This window comes from Camelina sativa, chromosome 12, assembly GCF_000633955.1.
Source record: "Camelina sativa cultivar DH55 chromosome 12, Cs, whole genome shotgun sequence".
Taxonomy (NCBI): Eukaryota; Viridiplantae; Streptophyta; class Magnoliopsida; order Brassicales; family Brassicaceae; genus Camelina; species Camelina sativa.
Window position 1 is genome coordinate 24719933 of NC_025696.1, and position 16308 is coordinate 24736240.

A 16308-nucleotide genomic window follows, 5' to 3' on the forward strand; every position below is an offset into this window, starting at 1 on the left:
GGAGTAAATGCTTAGGGTAGTTGTTAGTTGATCATTATGGTGATGTTGTTGCTGAAGAGAAGCATGATGAAATAAGTTAACAGCAACTTAAAAGGAAAAAAGAACTAGAAATGTAAGGAGAAATAAACGATTGCTGAAATATATAGACGCATGGACGATGGATTAGGCAATATCTTACAAGGCTGAAATATAAAAATTCATAAAATCTTTAATAAGTAATACTAACTTAAACACCTTAATATAAACGATGTTTACTAACCTACCAACATTTGATTAATAAAACTTTGACATAGTTAGTTGGTTTGATGTGCCCCAAAAAAATATCTTAGTAATAATAAAAAGCTAGATGCATGGTTAATCAGTTTGGTGTGTTAGAGATTGATGAGAGATGAACACTTTAGTGTTTAGGAAATATTAGATTGACTCTCATAATCATAATCTTTAGGTTACATAGAATTGTATAGTACAAGAGTTTCTTAAAATATAATGATTGTAAATACATTAATATCTAAATAATAAATATAGAATATATTGTTATTAATCTTGTGATATTCTAGATCTCTCTATACGCTCCCTCAAGCTCAAGGTATCGTGGAGTGAAGCCCAAGTGATGGCTTGAGATTGATCAGAGATAATGACGTAATTGGTACGGCTGAAGAAGCATTACGCTTGAACGATGTTATTAGACGGATATACCGTGAAAGGCCTTGGAGAAGGTACGAAGAAGCAAATAGCTTAGAGGAAGTCGTGAACGACATAGAGAATTATGATCAACTTTGGATCGACATAAGTCGTTGAGAAGCATATAGCTTAAAGAAGTAATGGTGACTTGACCATATCGACTAAGATGACCTGCAGAAAGATGCAAAACTGCACACATATGGAGGAGTCTCGAGTCGAGAGGTGGCAGAGCTGGTTTGTGTTGGAGAAGCGGCAACGGAGCTTTTCTTTGTGGGAAGGCGGGCTGTGACTTGACCGAATCTCGGAGAGATCATGTCACCATCAACATCTCCTGTAGTGAAGATGGAAGATCTCGTGTTGGTGATGTCATGAGGTGGGAGAAGCTTGTCCCGTAGAAGACAAGTCAAATGATTTTTTTTTTTTTTTTTTTTTAAGTAGTGATAAGAAAAGAAAAGAAAGACAAACAGATGAAGAAGCTCAATAGCTTAGGGAAGGTATGGGTTAAGGAGTTTGATTGTTAGATCTAAACTCAAGCATAACCTACTCGGATACCATGTTAGAGATTGATGAGAGATGAACACTTTAGTGTTTAGGAAATATTATATTGACTCTCATAATCATAATCTTTAGATTACATAGAATTATATAGTACAAGAGTTTGATTGCAAATACATAAATATCTAAATAATAAATATAGAATATATTGTTATTAATCTTGTGATATTCTAGATCTCTCTATATGGTGTACTGATGTCATGTCAGTATATTTTTTTTTTTACAGTGCAAAGTAATCAAAAAAACATTTATACTCAACCTCAAATCCAAGCTCACCTACGTCTATAAATAAAAAAAAGCATTGTGAACCGAACAAAACAAAACTAGAATAAGCCATAAAGAAAAATAAAGTATGTATTTGACACTCATATTCCTCTCCATTAGCTCCATTATTGTTTCTCTCTTATTACTCCTTAGAAAACATTTCTCACACTTCTCGTATCAAAACCTTCCTCCGGGAAAGATTGGTTTTCCCTTAATCGGAGAGAGTTTCTCGTTCCTCTCTGCGGGCCGTCGAGGCCATCCAGAGAAGTTTATCACCGACCGAGTTCGTCGCTTCTACTCCTCCTCCTCGTCATGTGTCTTCAAGACCCACCTCTTTGGGTCTCCCACGGCGGTGGTGACTGGTGCCTCTGGAAACAAGTTTCTATTCACCAACGAGAACAAGCTCGTGGTCTCGTGGTGGCCAGATTCCGTTAATAAGATATTCCCTTCTTCAATGCAGACGAGCTCCAAGGAGGAGGCCAAGAAGCTGAGGATGATTCTTTCGCAGTTCATGAAACCTGAGGCTTTGAGGAAATATGTAGGTGTTATGGATGAGATTGCTCAAAGACATTTTGAGATGGAATGGGCTAATCAAGATCAGCTCATGGTCTTCCCTCTCACCAAAAAGTATGTATTACTCTGCTTCTCATGCATCTTATGTTAACATTTTAAAAACCTGTTTCATGACTTATAAAAAATCTCAATCAGGTTCACGTTTTCAATAGCATGCCGTTCGTTCCTCAGCATGGACGACCCCGAAAGAGTAAGGCAACTAAGAGAAAAATTCAATACGGTAGGGGTAGGGGTCTTCTCGATCCCGATAGACTTACCAGGAACACGGTTTAACCGAGCCATCAAGGCGTCGAGGTTACTCCGAAAAGAGGTTTCCGCGATCATAAGGCAGAGGAAAGAAGAGCTAAAAGATGGGAAAGCATTAGAGGAAAAAGACATATTATCTCATATGTTGATGAACATAGGAGAGACCAAAGACGAGGATTTGGCGGATAAGATTATTGGAGTGTTAATCGGAGGACACGACACAGCCAGTATTGTATGCACTTTTATTGTTAATTATCTTGCTGAATTCCCTCATATCTACCAACGTGTGCTACAAGGTACGTACGCACCTCCCTGATATATTTATATGTTTAATTAGGTACATCTCCTTTTTCATTTTGTTCTGTCCTTCACGATAGCTTCCTCAATAATAATAAATGACTCATTTTTTAGGATACGTATCTTATGACTTTTTTTTTTGGGATAATGAATAAATAATATTGTAGCAACCACTACAAATGATGACTACAAGTGAATCGACAACAAACACATGTAGCATACTGGTTTGTCCGGATTCAAAACTCATCTACGGCATGTCGGTTATTGATCTGCGTAATGAATGTTGTAGCAAGTAAAAATTAAAACTACTGAATGAATCTGAAAATACTATTAAACTAGCTTTGCTAATTTGTATTATTGGTGTCATAAAATTTGACAACTCTTTCCTTATCAATCATGTTCCTATAATACCAATAAATATTATTTTTAAATAGCTAACCCTATTGTCATGTCGACATCATGATAAACACAACTCGAAATTAATAACTTTGTGTTGGGTGGTAGATTTTATGCCTTGGTTTTGAATTTTACAAGAAAATAAATAACTTACTCTAAGGAATTGCAGAGCAAAATGAGATACTAAACCAGAAGAAAGAAAAAGGATTACGGTGGGAGGACATTGAGAAAATGAGATATTCATGGAATGTTGCATGTGAAGTGATGAGAATTGTTCCTCCTCTTCCTGGCACTTTTCGTGAAGCCATCGATCACTTCTCCTTTAAGGGTTTTTACATCCCTAAAGGATGGAAGGTAAGGCTACTCCAGGTCCTTTACATATATTGACATACATATCATACTCATGCGTCAAATCTTTGGGGTGCTGATCATAATCATAAACATAGTTATATTGGAGTGCCACCGCGACACATATGAATCCAGACTACTTCCCAGAACCAGAGAGATTTGATCCAAACCGATTCGAAGGAAGTGGTCCGAAGCCTTATACATATGTTCCATTTGGAGGAGGTCCCAGAATGTGTCCAGGGAGAGAGTATGGTCGTCTAGAGATTCTTATATTTATGCACAATCTTGTTAAGAGATTCAAGTGGGAATTAGTGTCTCCAAAGGAAAATAAAATAGTGGTTGATCCCTTGCCAATACCAAGCGAAGGTCTCCCTATTAGAATTTTTCCTCAATCTTGAGTCAAAAACGTGATGGATCACTGAATGTTGCAAAGTTAGTGCACTAGCCTATATAAGAATTAAGAGTGTGTTGGCCTCATGTCTTCTTCATTGTAATTGTTCACTCATGGATAATAATAAAATTTTCGCTTATGTTCTTGGCAACGTGGAGTCTCTTCCCATAGTTTCGCTAATACTTGTCTTGATAACTCCGAGACTACAAGGTCTTTGGAGCAATAAATAAGTTTACACAAAGTGTTCTCTAGACGAATGGCTCTTCGGACTGGCTAGACTTTGTGTTCTTCCATTTGCTCTCAAGAATCTCGACTAAATGATATTGTTAGTTATGACATGAAAACAAACTCCAACTGGTTTTAAACAGCAAATCATGATCATTATCACACAAGAAGGATGGTAATTAAGAGCCAAGCAAAAATCATATATGTGAGTGATGTGGGAACATTGTGTGCCACAAGGAGACTCCTCTACAAGTCTGAAAAGAGAACTAAGCAGTAAGCACAGACATGTTGTTGGGAAAAATGAATCATTTCTTAGCTAACTTGTTGTTGGGAAACAAGAACAAGAAGTCCCTGTGGACCAACCAAAATCTCACTAAGGAAACTCAAAAGCCCGAACCAAACCACAGGAGTCACATCAACACCCGCAAGTGGCGGAATCACTTTCCTAGTCTGTGCAAGGATTGGTTCTGTTGGAGCGTAAGCTAAAACGTAAGGAAACTTGTCGACCGGGAGTTTCGGGTACCAAGACATGACGATTCTCACGATGAATAGAAACCCAAAAGCTGATAAAGCTGGTCCTAAGATACCAACTGCGACCTTGGCGGTTCCTGGATCTAAATCTGCCAGAGTAATGTTATGTAACAAATCCGAAACCGAATTGGTTTCTCGTATGTTGGGGTAGAGGTTTGTTGTTGTCTCTGCTTCTACGTTGCTTCTCAGTGATGCTGAAACTATGGGAAGAGACGGAGAGCGATTTCGGAAATTAGGAACGGATCGTCGAGATTTCGCCTGCAGAAAAAAAAAAAGAATCATCAATTTCGAGAGAGAGAGAGAGATTGAGTGAGTGATGAAGTGTTGCTGAATTCTCTCACACACATGGAGCAGCGCCGGCGAGAAAGAAACGAAGCCGGAGGCAATTGTTGTCATCACAATCTCTGAGTTTTGTGAATCTATTCTCGAGCGTAAGGTTGAGAAGAGACAGTAAATGAGTTCAGGAGGATGTTGTTAATCTGATAAGTGCTGACGTGGAATGTGCATATCCCCGTACGACCTGAAGAACTTGGGTTTATTTTACAAATTTCGAAAATCAATAGTTTATTTAAATTAAAAAAAAAATGACAATTTACGGGGTACACTGCAAGACAATTTTCCTTTTATTTTGTATTTAATGATGTTATGTTTTTAAGATTTAAAATTTTTTTTTGTCAACCATTGGGTCACAACTGGTCGGTCCACTAGCTAAATTCCTACATTCGTAGGAGCCGGAACTCGATCCCGGGTGTGATGGTGCATTCTACAAATAGACTTACCTCCTGCCACTGCACTAAGGTAACTTCACAAAATTTAAAATTTTTATTAATAAAATTATAGAACTTTAATACAGAGTGGTTTCAAAATAAATATGGTATTGGTTAGGATCGGCTAACACCTTTGATATAACTCATTATATTTTAAACTAAAAATATATTTTTATAACTATATTTATTTAAACTTTAAGCCACTCTATAGTAAGCGAGTAATATTTATACCATAGAACAAATTATATATATTTTTTTTACACAAGCACAAATTATTTTTTAGTAAATTTCAGTAATTATAAATTTATAATATTGTAATGGTGATCAAATCAAATTTACTAAATTTACCAACCCACATAACTTTAATTTTACCAATCGTTGATGTAGAATGTTAAACACATATTTTCATAAATTAAATAATGTATCTCCCGTTTAAAAAAAGAATAACAACATATGCAAAAAAAAATCTACATATATATTATATGAAAATTTAAAATAATTTGAAAATGAAATTAAAGACATATGATAGTAAAATCATAATTTTAAATCTAAACAAGATACCCTAAATAAATTTTTTTTTTAAAGAAGAAAAAAAATATTATTTAGGTTATCTTGTCCCTTCGATGACATCCGATAAATAAAATAATTAAAATCAAATAGTATGGTATAGTTAGATAGTTAGATATCAAATCTTAATAGTATGTGGCCACACCAATTTCTGACGGAGTCTGTGTATGCTAATGTGAATCATTTTCTAGGTTCTAAAAATCCGGGTTCACAAGTAGCGGCTTTTCCTTGGCTTATGTGGTATACTTGGAAAGCCAGGAACGCTCGTGTTTTTGAGAATCAGGTTAAATGATCCGACGAGGTTGTCCAGATGGCGGAAGGTGAAGCATTTACCTGGCAGCAGGCTCAGGTGGAAGTAGAAGATGAGGAGATTTCCTCAACCCCTATGGTTTCATCTCTTCAGATTTGGGGGAGCATATCTTTCCTTCCTTAGGTTTATTTAGGACATCGATGTTTTGTTGATAGCTCTTGGAAAGAGACTGATGTTTTTACAGGTGCATGATGGTTTTGTACTTCTTTACAAGCATCGTCACCAATTTTCGGAGATACCAATTACCGTTGCAGTCTTTCTCTGTTACATGCAGAAGTCGAAACTTTTATCTGAGCAATGCGGTGCATGATTGGATACGATTTCCAAGATGTGGCTTTCTTTACACACAATTCAGATTTGGTGAAGATGGTGTCTTCTCCTCACGACTGGCCGACCTTCGCAACATACTTAGATGACATTAGGATTGACTGGGAGGAGTTTTCTTCTTTCTTTTTGATTTATGTTTATCAAAATACAAATGTAAAAGCGGATTCTTTGGCACGCCAAGCGCGTACATCTCTGCATCATGTGTTGTTTGTAAACAATTTTTTACCTAATTGGCTCATATGAGCTGATCTTTTGTTATATAAAAAAAATCTTAATTTTAAAGTTTTGTTTGCTTAACAATTTTTTCATCCACTAGTTAATTGGAGAGAGAAAATGATACTCCCTCCGCAGACGGTCCTAGAATCATCTTCTTCGAGCCTTCAATGAGATCCCACGGTAAGATGTGTGCTTTGTGTGCGGTTTTGAATTATTTGCTTAGCCTTCTGTTCATGGTAGTGCAGATGGTTAAAGGTGATGGTGTTGCTGGTCGTGGATGCGGTCGTTGTCGTGGACGTGGACGTGGTTGTGGTAGGGACAGAGTGTTAGGACTCGGATCAGATTATTGGGCCTTTGTGGGCCTCGTCCAAGGCTTATGTTTGAAGTCCAGTCTCTTTGTATTTAATTTGCTTAGTACTCTTTGTAATGGTTTATCGAATAGATCAATCAAAACATTCAAACTCTTCTTCTCCCTGGTTCTTCTCCTTCCTCCTTCCATTTCTTTTGATTTCTCACCTCCTTCTTTTGTTAGGAATTCCTCGTTTCAAGCAACATCTCAGGATCCACAATGTTGTCAAGATGAGGTTCTGACTTAAACAAGTAAAGTTGGAACATGCAATACACTACCTGACAACCTTGTCTTTGCTAACTACAGTTGGGAACCAGGTGCATTCGTGCGGTTAGAAGTTCTGCGAGAATGGAGCAAAAAATTTCAAAAGGATATAAGGAATGCCGTGTTGATTTTATTGGTCTGGATCAGTCTTTATGATAAGGATGAAGAGCTTAAGAGAAGTACTAGAAAAGTGAAGATGAGGAGTGAAACTAAGCAAGAACGAAATGAAGAGGAGCAAAGAAGCAATGAGAGTATGTTTTCCCATTCGAATAAGAGGTTGATTTCTAGCAGAACATATGGTGAGAAAATTGCTAAGGAGCACATAAGGGTGTTCCGAGGAGATGTAAACTACCTTGAGGACAAGGTAGAAATTTGGGGTATGAGTAGAGAGACTTATATTGGGTCAGTAGCGATTGAAAATTATGATGGGTCAGTAGCTGCAGGATACTTCTTAGAGACAGATCTGGATGTTGCAAGTATATTGATCGGGGTATTTATGAAACCTCACATCGCACACCGTCCGTACCTTACCGGACCGTCCGTACCACACCGTCCGTACAACATGTGAATGGACCATCCGTACAGTCTCATGTATAACAAGGCCCAGATCGTGTATGAAGCCTCTCCAATGGTCACAAGTTCTCTAGAACCTTCCCAAGTAGCCGTTGGAAATGAGAAAGCAAGTGGGAGCCTAAGTCAAAGTCACATGTTGTATTAAGAGAAGACATGTCGCTTTCATAGTCTTAATTGTCTATAGAATCTTGTATAGGATATTCCTTGTGTCACATGTGTCTATATTTAGTTTGTAACTAGGAACTAAATGAAGTAAGTAGTTGAATTCTTCTTCTACACTTTTTTTATTCTCTCTCTACACTCTCAAACACTCATACACTCGCTTACACTCTCTCTCTCTCTCGTTACACACACTCAACCTTCTTTTTGTTCTAAAACTTACATGGTATCAGAGCCTTGTTGTTCCATAATCTAAATCTCATATCCATCAAACACTTCCGCTCTATCTTCTTCTCTTGTTTCTGTTTCGATCTCAAAAGTCATTTCTCTTTAACCGTTGGATAATAATATTAACCGGTGGACAATTCACCATGGAAGGCACCAAGACCTTGATTGTTCAAGTTACTCTCAAGGGAGAGAATTACTTGCTATGGGCAAGAACAACAAAAACGGCACTATGTGGCCGAGGAATTTGGGCTCACATCACTTCGAGTGAAGCGCCAAAGGAGGAGGCGGCTCAAGAAGGAAAAGCAGCTGCTAAGAGTGGTGAAGACAAGTGGTTCCAAGAAGACTAAAGTGTTCTATCCATCATTCATAACTCTGTTGATGCTCCAATACTCGAGGCCTACTCTTACTGCGAAACGGCCAAAGATCTATGAGACACATTACAAAATGTGTTCGGCAACACCACCAACTTAAACCGAGTATTTGAGATCAAGAGGGCCATCAACAACCTCAGCCAAGAAGATATGGAGTTCACCAAACATTTTAAAAAATTTAGGTCCCTGTGAGCAGAGCTTGAGATGCTCCGACCGGTCAGTCTCGACCCAGCCATCTTGAATGAGCGGCGAGAACAAGATAATGTGTTCGGTCTACTCTTGACTTTGAACCCCTCCTACAATGACCACATAAAACACATCTTGAGGTCAGACAAGCTTCCAAGCCTAGATGATGTGTGTAGCCAGATCCAAAAGGAACATGGCTCGATTGGGTTGTTTGGAAGCAAAGGAGAGCTTGTAACCGCTAACAAGGTGGAGGTAGCGGCTGCGAACAAGGGGTACTATTGACATGAAGACAAGAACCCTCCGGTTTGTGACCATTGTAAGAAGCCTGGTCACTTCAAGAGCCGGTGTTGGATACTCCATCCACATCTTCGAGTCAACCGACCAATGACCAACCGTGGAGGGCCAAGAGCGCATCAAGCGACCATGGAACCATCAACCGCTGAACCAAACCAGCGAACCTCCAAAGGAAATGGAACTGCACTAGCTGCCAATTCAGACCTGGTGAGGAAGTCTGACATTGATGCACTCATCAAAGCCCCCAAGGAAGCCTCCGGTAACTCTTATCTTGCTTTAAATCAAATTAAACCGCTTATAGTTGATTCCGGTGCATCACACCATATGATTAGTGACTCTAAGCTAATTAGTGAAATTAAATCTGTCATTGGAAACGTAATTATAGCTAATGATGAGAAAGTGCCAGTTGAGGGAATCGGTAACTTAAAACTATTTGATAAGACAACTAAAGCGTTTTACATGCCTAGTTTTACCTCAAATTTATTATCGGTTAAGAAAGCTACTACCGACTTGAATTGTTATGCTATATTCGGTCCTAAAAATGTGCATTTTCAGGATATTGAGACCAGTCAAGTACTGGGACAAGGCGTCTCTAGAGATGACATATATGTGCTTGAAGACTAAAATTTATCTTCTTTTGTTGCCTCTTGTTTTAGTTCAATCTCTATTAAATCAAACAATGCTATTTGGCATGCTCAATTAGGACATCCTCATTATCGTGCTTTAGAACTTATATTTCCATGCATTTCTTTTAACAACAATGAATGTGAGGCTTGTATTCTTGGTAAACATTGCAAAAAAGTTTTTTCTAAGTCCTTAACTATTTATGAAAATTGTTTTGACTTGGTTCATTCGGATGTTTGGACATCCCCATGTTTGTCTAGAGAAAACCAAAAGTATTTTGTCACATTTATTGATGAAAAATCTAAATATACTTGGTTAACCCTTTTTACCTACTAAGGATAGGGTCCTTGAAGCATTCATTAGTTTTCAAAATTATGTGACTAACCATTATAATGCTAAGATTAAAATCTTAAGGTTGGATAATGGTGGCGAGTACACAAGTCATGCCTTCAAACAACACTTGACCGATCATAGCATCATTCACCAAACCAGCTGTCCGTATACCCCACAACAAAATGGTGTGGCTGAACGAAAGAATAGACACCTCATGGAAGTAGCACGGTCCATGATGTTTCATACCAACGTTCTAAGGCGTTTTGGGGAAATGCGGTCCTTGCAGCATGCTATCTCATTAATCGCATCCCTACCAAGATTTTACATGATGTCTCTCCATTTGAGGTACTAAACAAAGAAAAACCGACCTTTGATCATTTACGTGTGTTTGGTTGTACTTGTTTTGTCTTTAGACCAGGTGAACTTCGAGACAAACTTGAGGCTAAAAGCACCAAAGCGATGTTCATTGGGTACTCTACCACAAAAAAGGGCTACAAGTGTTATGATCATGAGGCCAGACGGGTCCTAGTCTCTCGTGATGTGAAGTTTGTTGAATCTTAAGGGTACTACAGCAAGAGAAATTGGGAAGATCTTCATGACCTATCTACCTCCTCTTCCGATCGTACAAAGAACCTCCGTATCATCCTTGAGCGGCTAGGGGTAGAAAACGATCGGGCCAAAGACAATCCAGCCGGGCCAAACTCACCAGGATACTCTGTTCCACTTGTTGACCTCGACCCCAATGGTTCAAAGGAAGTCCCCACTTAGTCAATCTCCGGTGACCCGTCCGAGTCCAATGAAGAACAACCCCAAGCACTCGAGGAGGAGAGTCAACCTGATGAGCCTCTTACACACGACGATGATGATAATCAAGCACACGACAATGATGATAATGAAGCACATTATCATGGGGAGATTATCCCCTTACGGCAAAGTCAATGACTACAACATGTTCCCCGCGTGTACTACAACAATGTTGCAGTTGCCCATCCGATTCAAGCTGTACGTACTCTTGCTCATTTTCTTGTGGACCACCAAGCCTTTCTCGGTCAAACATTGGGTTCCACAAACCTATGATGAAGCCAGGGAACATAAAGTGTGGCGTGATGCAGTCAGCAATGAAAAGACGGCCATGGAACGCAACCACACATGGAATGAGGCAGATTTACCAAAGGGCAAGAAGGCAGTCACATCACGGTGGATCTTCACTATCAAATACAAAAGTAATGGGGAGATTGAGCGTTATAAGGCCAGACTTGTGGCTCGAGGATTTACCCAAACGTATGGGGAGGACTATCGAGATACGTTTGCTCCGGTGGCCAAACTACACACGGTTCAAGTTGTTCTCTCGTTGGCCACTAACTTGGACTGGGATCTATGGCAAATGGACGTGAAGAATGCGTTCTTACAAGGCGAGTTTGAAGACAAAGTCTACATGAGGCCCCCGCCCGGTTTAGAAGACACCATCGGGCCGGGAAAAGTGTTTAAGCTCAACAAGGCCATCTATGGTTTAAAACAGTCACCAAGGGCATGGTACCACAAACTAAGCACTACCTTGCTTGGGAGAGGCTTTCGCAAATCAGAAGCTGATCATACTCTTTTCACACTACCAAGCGACAAAGGTATTGTAGTCATTCTAGTATATGTTAATGACATCATCATATCTGGAAATGACAAGGTAGGAATTCAAGATACTAAAGACTTCCTTAAATCAGTTTTTTACATTAAGGATCTTGGAAAGCTTAAGTATTTTCTTGGGATAGAGGTATATCGGTCTAATGAAGGATTATTCTTATCACAAAGAAAATATGCTCTTGATCTCTTAAGTGAAGCAGGAGAACTTGGATCAAAGGCTGCGACAACTCCACTTGAGGAGAACTATAAGGCAGGAGGAAAGGGGGAGCTTGAGGCAGCTCCATTCGAAGATGTTACATGATATAGGCGACTAGTGGGTAAGCTTATATATCTTACCATTACTCGACCTGACATTTGTTTTGCTGTGAACCAAGCTATCCAACACATGCAAAACCCTACTGTACATCATTGGAACATGGTGAGTCTTATCCTAAAGTACATCAAGGGTGCATCGGGGCAAGGTATTTGGATGGGACGCAACAAAAACACGTAACTAGTAGGATATTGTGATGCTGACTATGCCGGCGACTGTGAAGACCGTCGATCCACCACCGGATATTGCACGTTCTTAGGAGGCAACCTGGTCACATGGAAAAGCAAGAAACAAAAGGTGGTCTCACTATCAAGCGCGGAAGCCGAATATAGGGCCATGAGGAAGCTGACTACCGAACTGATGGGGCTTAAAGCTTTATTAAAGGATCTTGGAGATGAGTCACCAAAACCCATCACAATGCACTGTGACAATGAGGCGGCCATTCACATAGCCACTAACTCCGTGTTTCACGAAAGAACAAAACACATCGAGGTTGATTGCCACAAAGTCCGAGAACAAATTCAACTTGGTGTAACTCTCCCATGTCACACCAACAGCTCTGAACAGCTCGCTGACATTCTTACCTAGACAGCCAGTCCACAAGTATGTGAGTATATTCATCCTAAACTTGGCCTTAAATACCTTACTCGGCCATGAGTCTCCTTTCATGGCACCTACACTCTTTTTCCCTTAAGTATAGTTTTTTCCAAGTTGTTTTATATACTAAGGTTTTTAATGAGGTAGGTGCTTGTGAAAATCCAAGCTTGATTGACTGAGTGTCAATTAAGCTTGAGGGGGAGTATGAAACCTCAAATCCCACACCGTCTGTACCTTACCGGACCGTCCGTACCACATCGTCCGTACAACATGTGAATGGGTCGTCCGTACAGTCTCATGTATAACAAGGCCCAGCTCGTGTATGAAGCCTCTCCAACGGTCACAAGTTCTCTAAAACCTTCCCAAGTAGCCGTTGGAAATGAGAAAGCAAGTGGGAGCCTAAGTCAAAGTCACATGTTGTATTAAGAGAAGACATGTCGCTTTCATAGTCTTAATTGTCTATAGAATCTTGTATAGGATATTCCTTGTGTCACATGTGTCTATATTTAGTTTGTAACTAGGAACCAAATGAAGTAACAAGTTGAATTCTTCTTTTACACTTTTCTTATTCTCTCTCTACACTCTCAAACACTCATACACTCGCTTACACTCTCTCTCTCTCGTTACACACACTCGACCTTCTTCTTGTTCTAAAACTTACAGTAAACAAGGAAGATGCAACTATAAAAAGGTACAAACTCACTAATGCTGTGAAGGACGTGAGTACGGGAGCTACATCAGGCCCTGCTAAGCTGGGAGGCTTCACCTATGAAGTGTCTCACTCCCCAAGGCCACCAGAATTGTCCAGTGGTGAAGTGTTGATACTACAGGATTTAAAACCAACCATTGAAGCTCAAAACATAGAAATTACAGTTGAGAACACAATCTCCGAAACTGTTTTCACATTTTCTGTTCGTTGACAGAGGGATGCTGCAATTGGGGCGAGTTCACAAGTTTGAAGAGAGATCATTTGGAGTGATCAGTCTCTTACACTTCAACTTGTTGTTGATGTATTGGATGAAGATCAAGAAGAGGAGACTGATAAGCCACTACACATATTGTCTGTGAGGGTTGATAGACAGACTTGGCTTGCTGTTTCAAATGTGCAGAATAGAGTTCTTATGTGATGCGAGTTGCAGAGCGAGTTTTTTCCAAAACTGGCTTCATCATCAGTTGGCCAAACCACTTGGGAAACACAAGTTGAAGACATTGGATGGAAGCCGTTGGTTGATACTCTTCATGAGATCAATGTGACCTTCAATGGCATGAAAAATTTTATTTGTGTAGGAACAACCAAAGTTCAATCTCTTTTCCAAAGATTTCACTTCCTTCCACCTTGAGGACAAGTTGGTTCTTCATGGCGGGAGTATTGTTAGGACTCGGATCAGAATATTGAGCCTTTTTGGGCCTTGTCCAAGGCTTATGGTTTAAGTCCAGTCTCTTTGTATTTAATTTGCTTAGTTCTCTCTGTAATGGTTTATCGAGTAGATCAATCAAAACATTCAAACTCTTCTTCTTCGTGGTTCTTCTCCTTCCTCCTTCCATTTCTTCTAATTTCTCACCTCCTTCTTCTGTTTCTCATCTATTTATGTTACTTCCTTGATAGAACCAAGTCTGGTTCTATCATAGAGTCCCAGAAGTTAGTGAGACTGTTGATCAGAGTGTGACAGCTGAGGGTGTTGGCGAGTCGCATGGCTTCCAGGAGGGGTCCATGAGTGTGGCCGGAGGAGGTACTGATAGGACCGTAGGCGCTAAGAGAGTTGGTGTGGGCGGTGTCGGTGCCAGAGTGGCCGGTGATGGTAGGGTCCCGGGTGGAGGAGTCCCAGCGGATGGAGTCCCTGTGGGAGGTGTTGACCTGGCTGGCTTGTTGACACAGCTGTTAGAGCGGATACCAGGAGTGGGTCCAGCTCAGGTAGTACCGCTGGTGGCGGCGGTGGAGCAGCAGTTGGTGGCTGCGGATGGGGAAGTTCATTCTCGCTATGTTAGTATGCTGAGAGAGATGCGCAACATTGGTACTGAGCATTTTGCGGGTGGTTCAGACCCTACTGTTGCAGATGCATGGAGGACGGAAGTGGAGCCGTCATTTCCAATCTATTAGATGTCCTCAGGAATTTTGGCGGATATAGGGGTCCACAACCTAATTGGTGAATCTTACGTGTGGTGGAGATCAGTGGCCGCTAGGAGATCACAGAGGGAGATGATTTGGGCTGATTTTGTGGAGGAATTCACCCGCAAGTATTTTCCTAGGGTGGCATTGGACCGTTTGGAGGTGAAGTTCCTGCAGTTATCTCAGGGGACTCGGTTAGTGCAGGAGTTGGTCGTGGAGTTCAGTCGAATTTGGGGAGGCCGGTGATGGTTTCCGAGGATGCTCAGATAAGGAGGTTTATGAGGGCCCTATGTGTTGATTTGAGGGTTCACTGTAGAGGGCGGAGTTATGTTACGCGTGCAGAGTTGGTTGTGACCGCAACTGAGATCAAGGAAGACCTGAGGGAGCAGGTCGTGGTGGTTAGCCCAACAGTGCGGACAGAGGAAACGCCAGAGAAGATCGTTCCTGTCAAAGACAGCAAGCCGGCACAAGGACAGAAGAGGAAGCCGAAAGACACGTCAGGTATGCGACAAGGTGGGAGAGGATGTTTCGGATGTGGAGGCAGGTATCACAGGTTGGCCGACTGTCCCAAGAAAGGTGATCCGTAAGAATATTGTCGATTGTGTTATCACTGTGGGGAGGAGGGGCATATCAGACGTTTCTGTCCTAAGTGGAGGCAGATGATTGAGGTTGTGGCACATCCAAAGGGAGGACCGGGTGCCCAACCCGGAGTTTAGTTTAACTTTTGGTTCTCTTTCTTTCGTTTATGGACTTTTGTTTTGAGTTGTAAACAATTATTGCATTTGAGGTTTTTAATAAAGTTGGAGTTCTTTGGATTTGTGATTTGTGGATCTTGTGGAAAAAGGAATTCGCTCGGGAGTTCTATAAATGGAAAGTTTCCCTAAATAGAAAACTTCCATAAATATAAAGTTTCCATAAATAAAAAGTTTCTAAAAATAGAAAGTTTTATGAATAGTTAGAACATGTATATTTTTGGAAAGGGTGTGTGTGAACATCCAAACTGGTTGGGATGTTTGGAGTCTGGCCTCGGAGTGGTGATGTTCCGAGAGAGAATATGATGGTTGGTAGGACATTGTGATGTCTTAACGCGGATCCGTGGGGTGGTCCTGGTTGAGGAAATGCTTATAGACGTTATGACTGGTTGCTGTAAGGGCGGGGGGTCCTGAACAATTCATGAGGAGATGGGGGTTCTCCTGAGGGGACGGGGGGTTCCCTAGATACCGATAACTCGAGGAACTGTGGTCCTGAGAGTGGTAGAGGAGATGGGGGTTCTCCTAGTACCAAGATCTCGAGGGTGACGACCTGAGGGTGAGACGGTATGGCTCGAAGACGGGGGGTCTGAGAGTGTGATCGGTATTGCTTGAAGGTTGCGACCTAAGAGTAGATGAGTTGGCGACAAAAGTGTCAAGGATGTGAGGATAAGAATTGTAATCGGATGTGGATTTAGGATATTGATGGGGATTCAATCTTAGTTTTCCAGTTGAGACCGGATGCAAATCTCAGGGTTGATGGGGGTTCAATCTCAGGGGAGGGTTTATGTGTGTTGACCGGGAGGATCAGGTTTATACTGGGCGGGGGTGG

The 16308-nt window shown here is 40.8% G+C and overlaps 2 protein-coding genes across 3 annotated transcripts; one reads left to right on the plus strand and one right to left on the minus strand.

Annotated features, from left to right (window-relative positions):
- LOC104732576 (beta-amyrin 28-oxidase) lies at positions 1544-3902 on the plus strand. The gene is made up of 4 exons (XM_010452135.1): positions 1544-2127; positions 2209-2615; positions 3182-3366; positions 3459-3902. Exons 1-4 carry the CDS (start codon positions 1589-1591, stop codon positions 3756-3758), a joined length of 1431 nt encoding a protein of 476 aa, XP_010450437.1. The 5' UTR covers positions 1544-1588; the 3' UTR covers positions 3759-3902.
- LOC104732577 (protein COFACTOR ASSEMBLY OF COMPLEX C SUBUNIT B CCB3, chloroplastic-like) lies at positions 4097-5011 on the minus strand. Of its 2 annotated transcripts, none has more exons than XM_019233762.1 (2): positions 4847-5011; positions 4097-4765 (listed from the first exon to the last, which is right to left on the minus strand). In XM_019233762.1, the coding sequence occupies exons 1-2, from the start codon at positions 4901-4903 to the stop codon at positions 4289-4291; spliced, it is 534 nt and encodes a 177-aa protein (XP_019089307.1). In that variant the 5' UTR covers positions 4904-5011; the 3' UTR covers positions 4097-4288. The 2 variants fall into 2 exon arrangements, with proteins under 2 accessions (XP_019089307.1, XP_010450438.1); XM_010452136.2 differs by having other exon boundaries at positions 4148-4765; positions 4853-4998.

Coding starts and splice junctions, on each gene's coding strand:
- LOC104732577 (XM_019233762.1), bottom strand. CDS start 4,903: ATGACAACAATTGCCTCCGGCTTCGTTTCTTTCTCGCCGGCGCTGCTC. Junction 4,766..4,846: donor CGGCGCTGCTCCATGTGTGT/GAGAGAATTCAG, acceptor TTTTTTCTGCAG/GCGAAATCTCGACGATCCGT.
- LOC104732576 (XM_010452135.1), top strand. CDS start 1,589: ATGTATTTGACACTCATATTCCTCTCCATTAGCTCCATTATTGTTTCT. Junction 2,128..2,208: donor GTCTTCCCTCTCACCAAAAA/GTATGTATTACT, acceptor AATCTCAATCAG/GTTCACGTTTTCAATAGCAT. Junction 2,616..3,181: donor CTACCAACGTGTGCTACAAG/GTACGTACGCAC, acceptor AAGGAATTGCAG/AGCAAAATGAGATACTAAAC.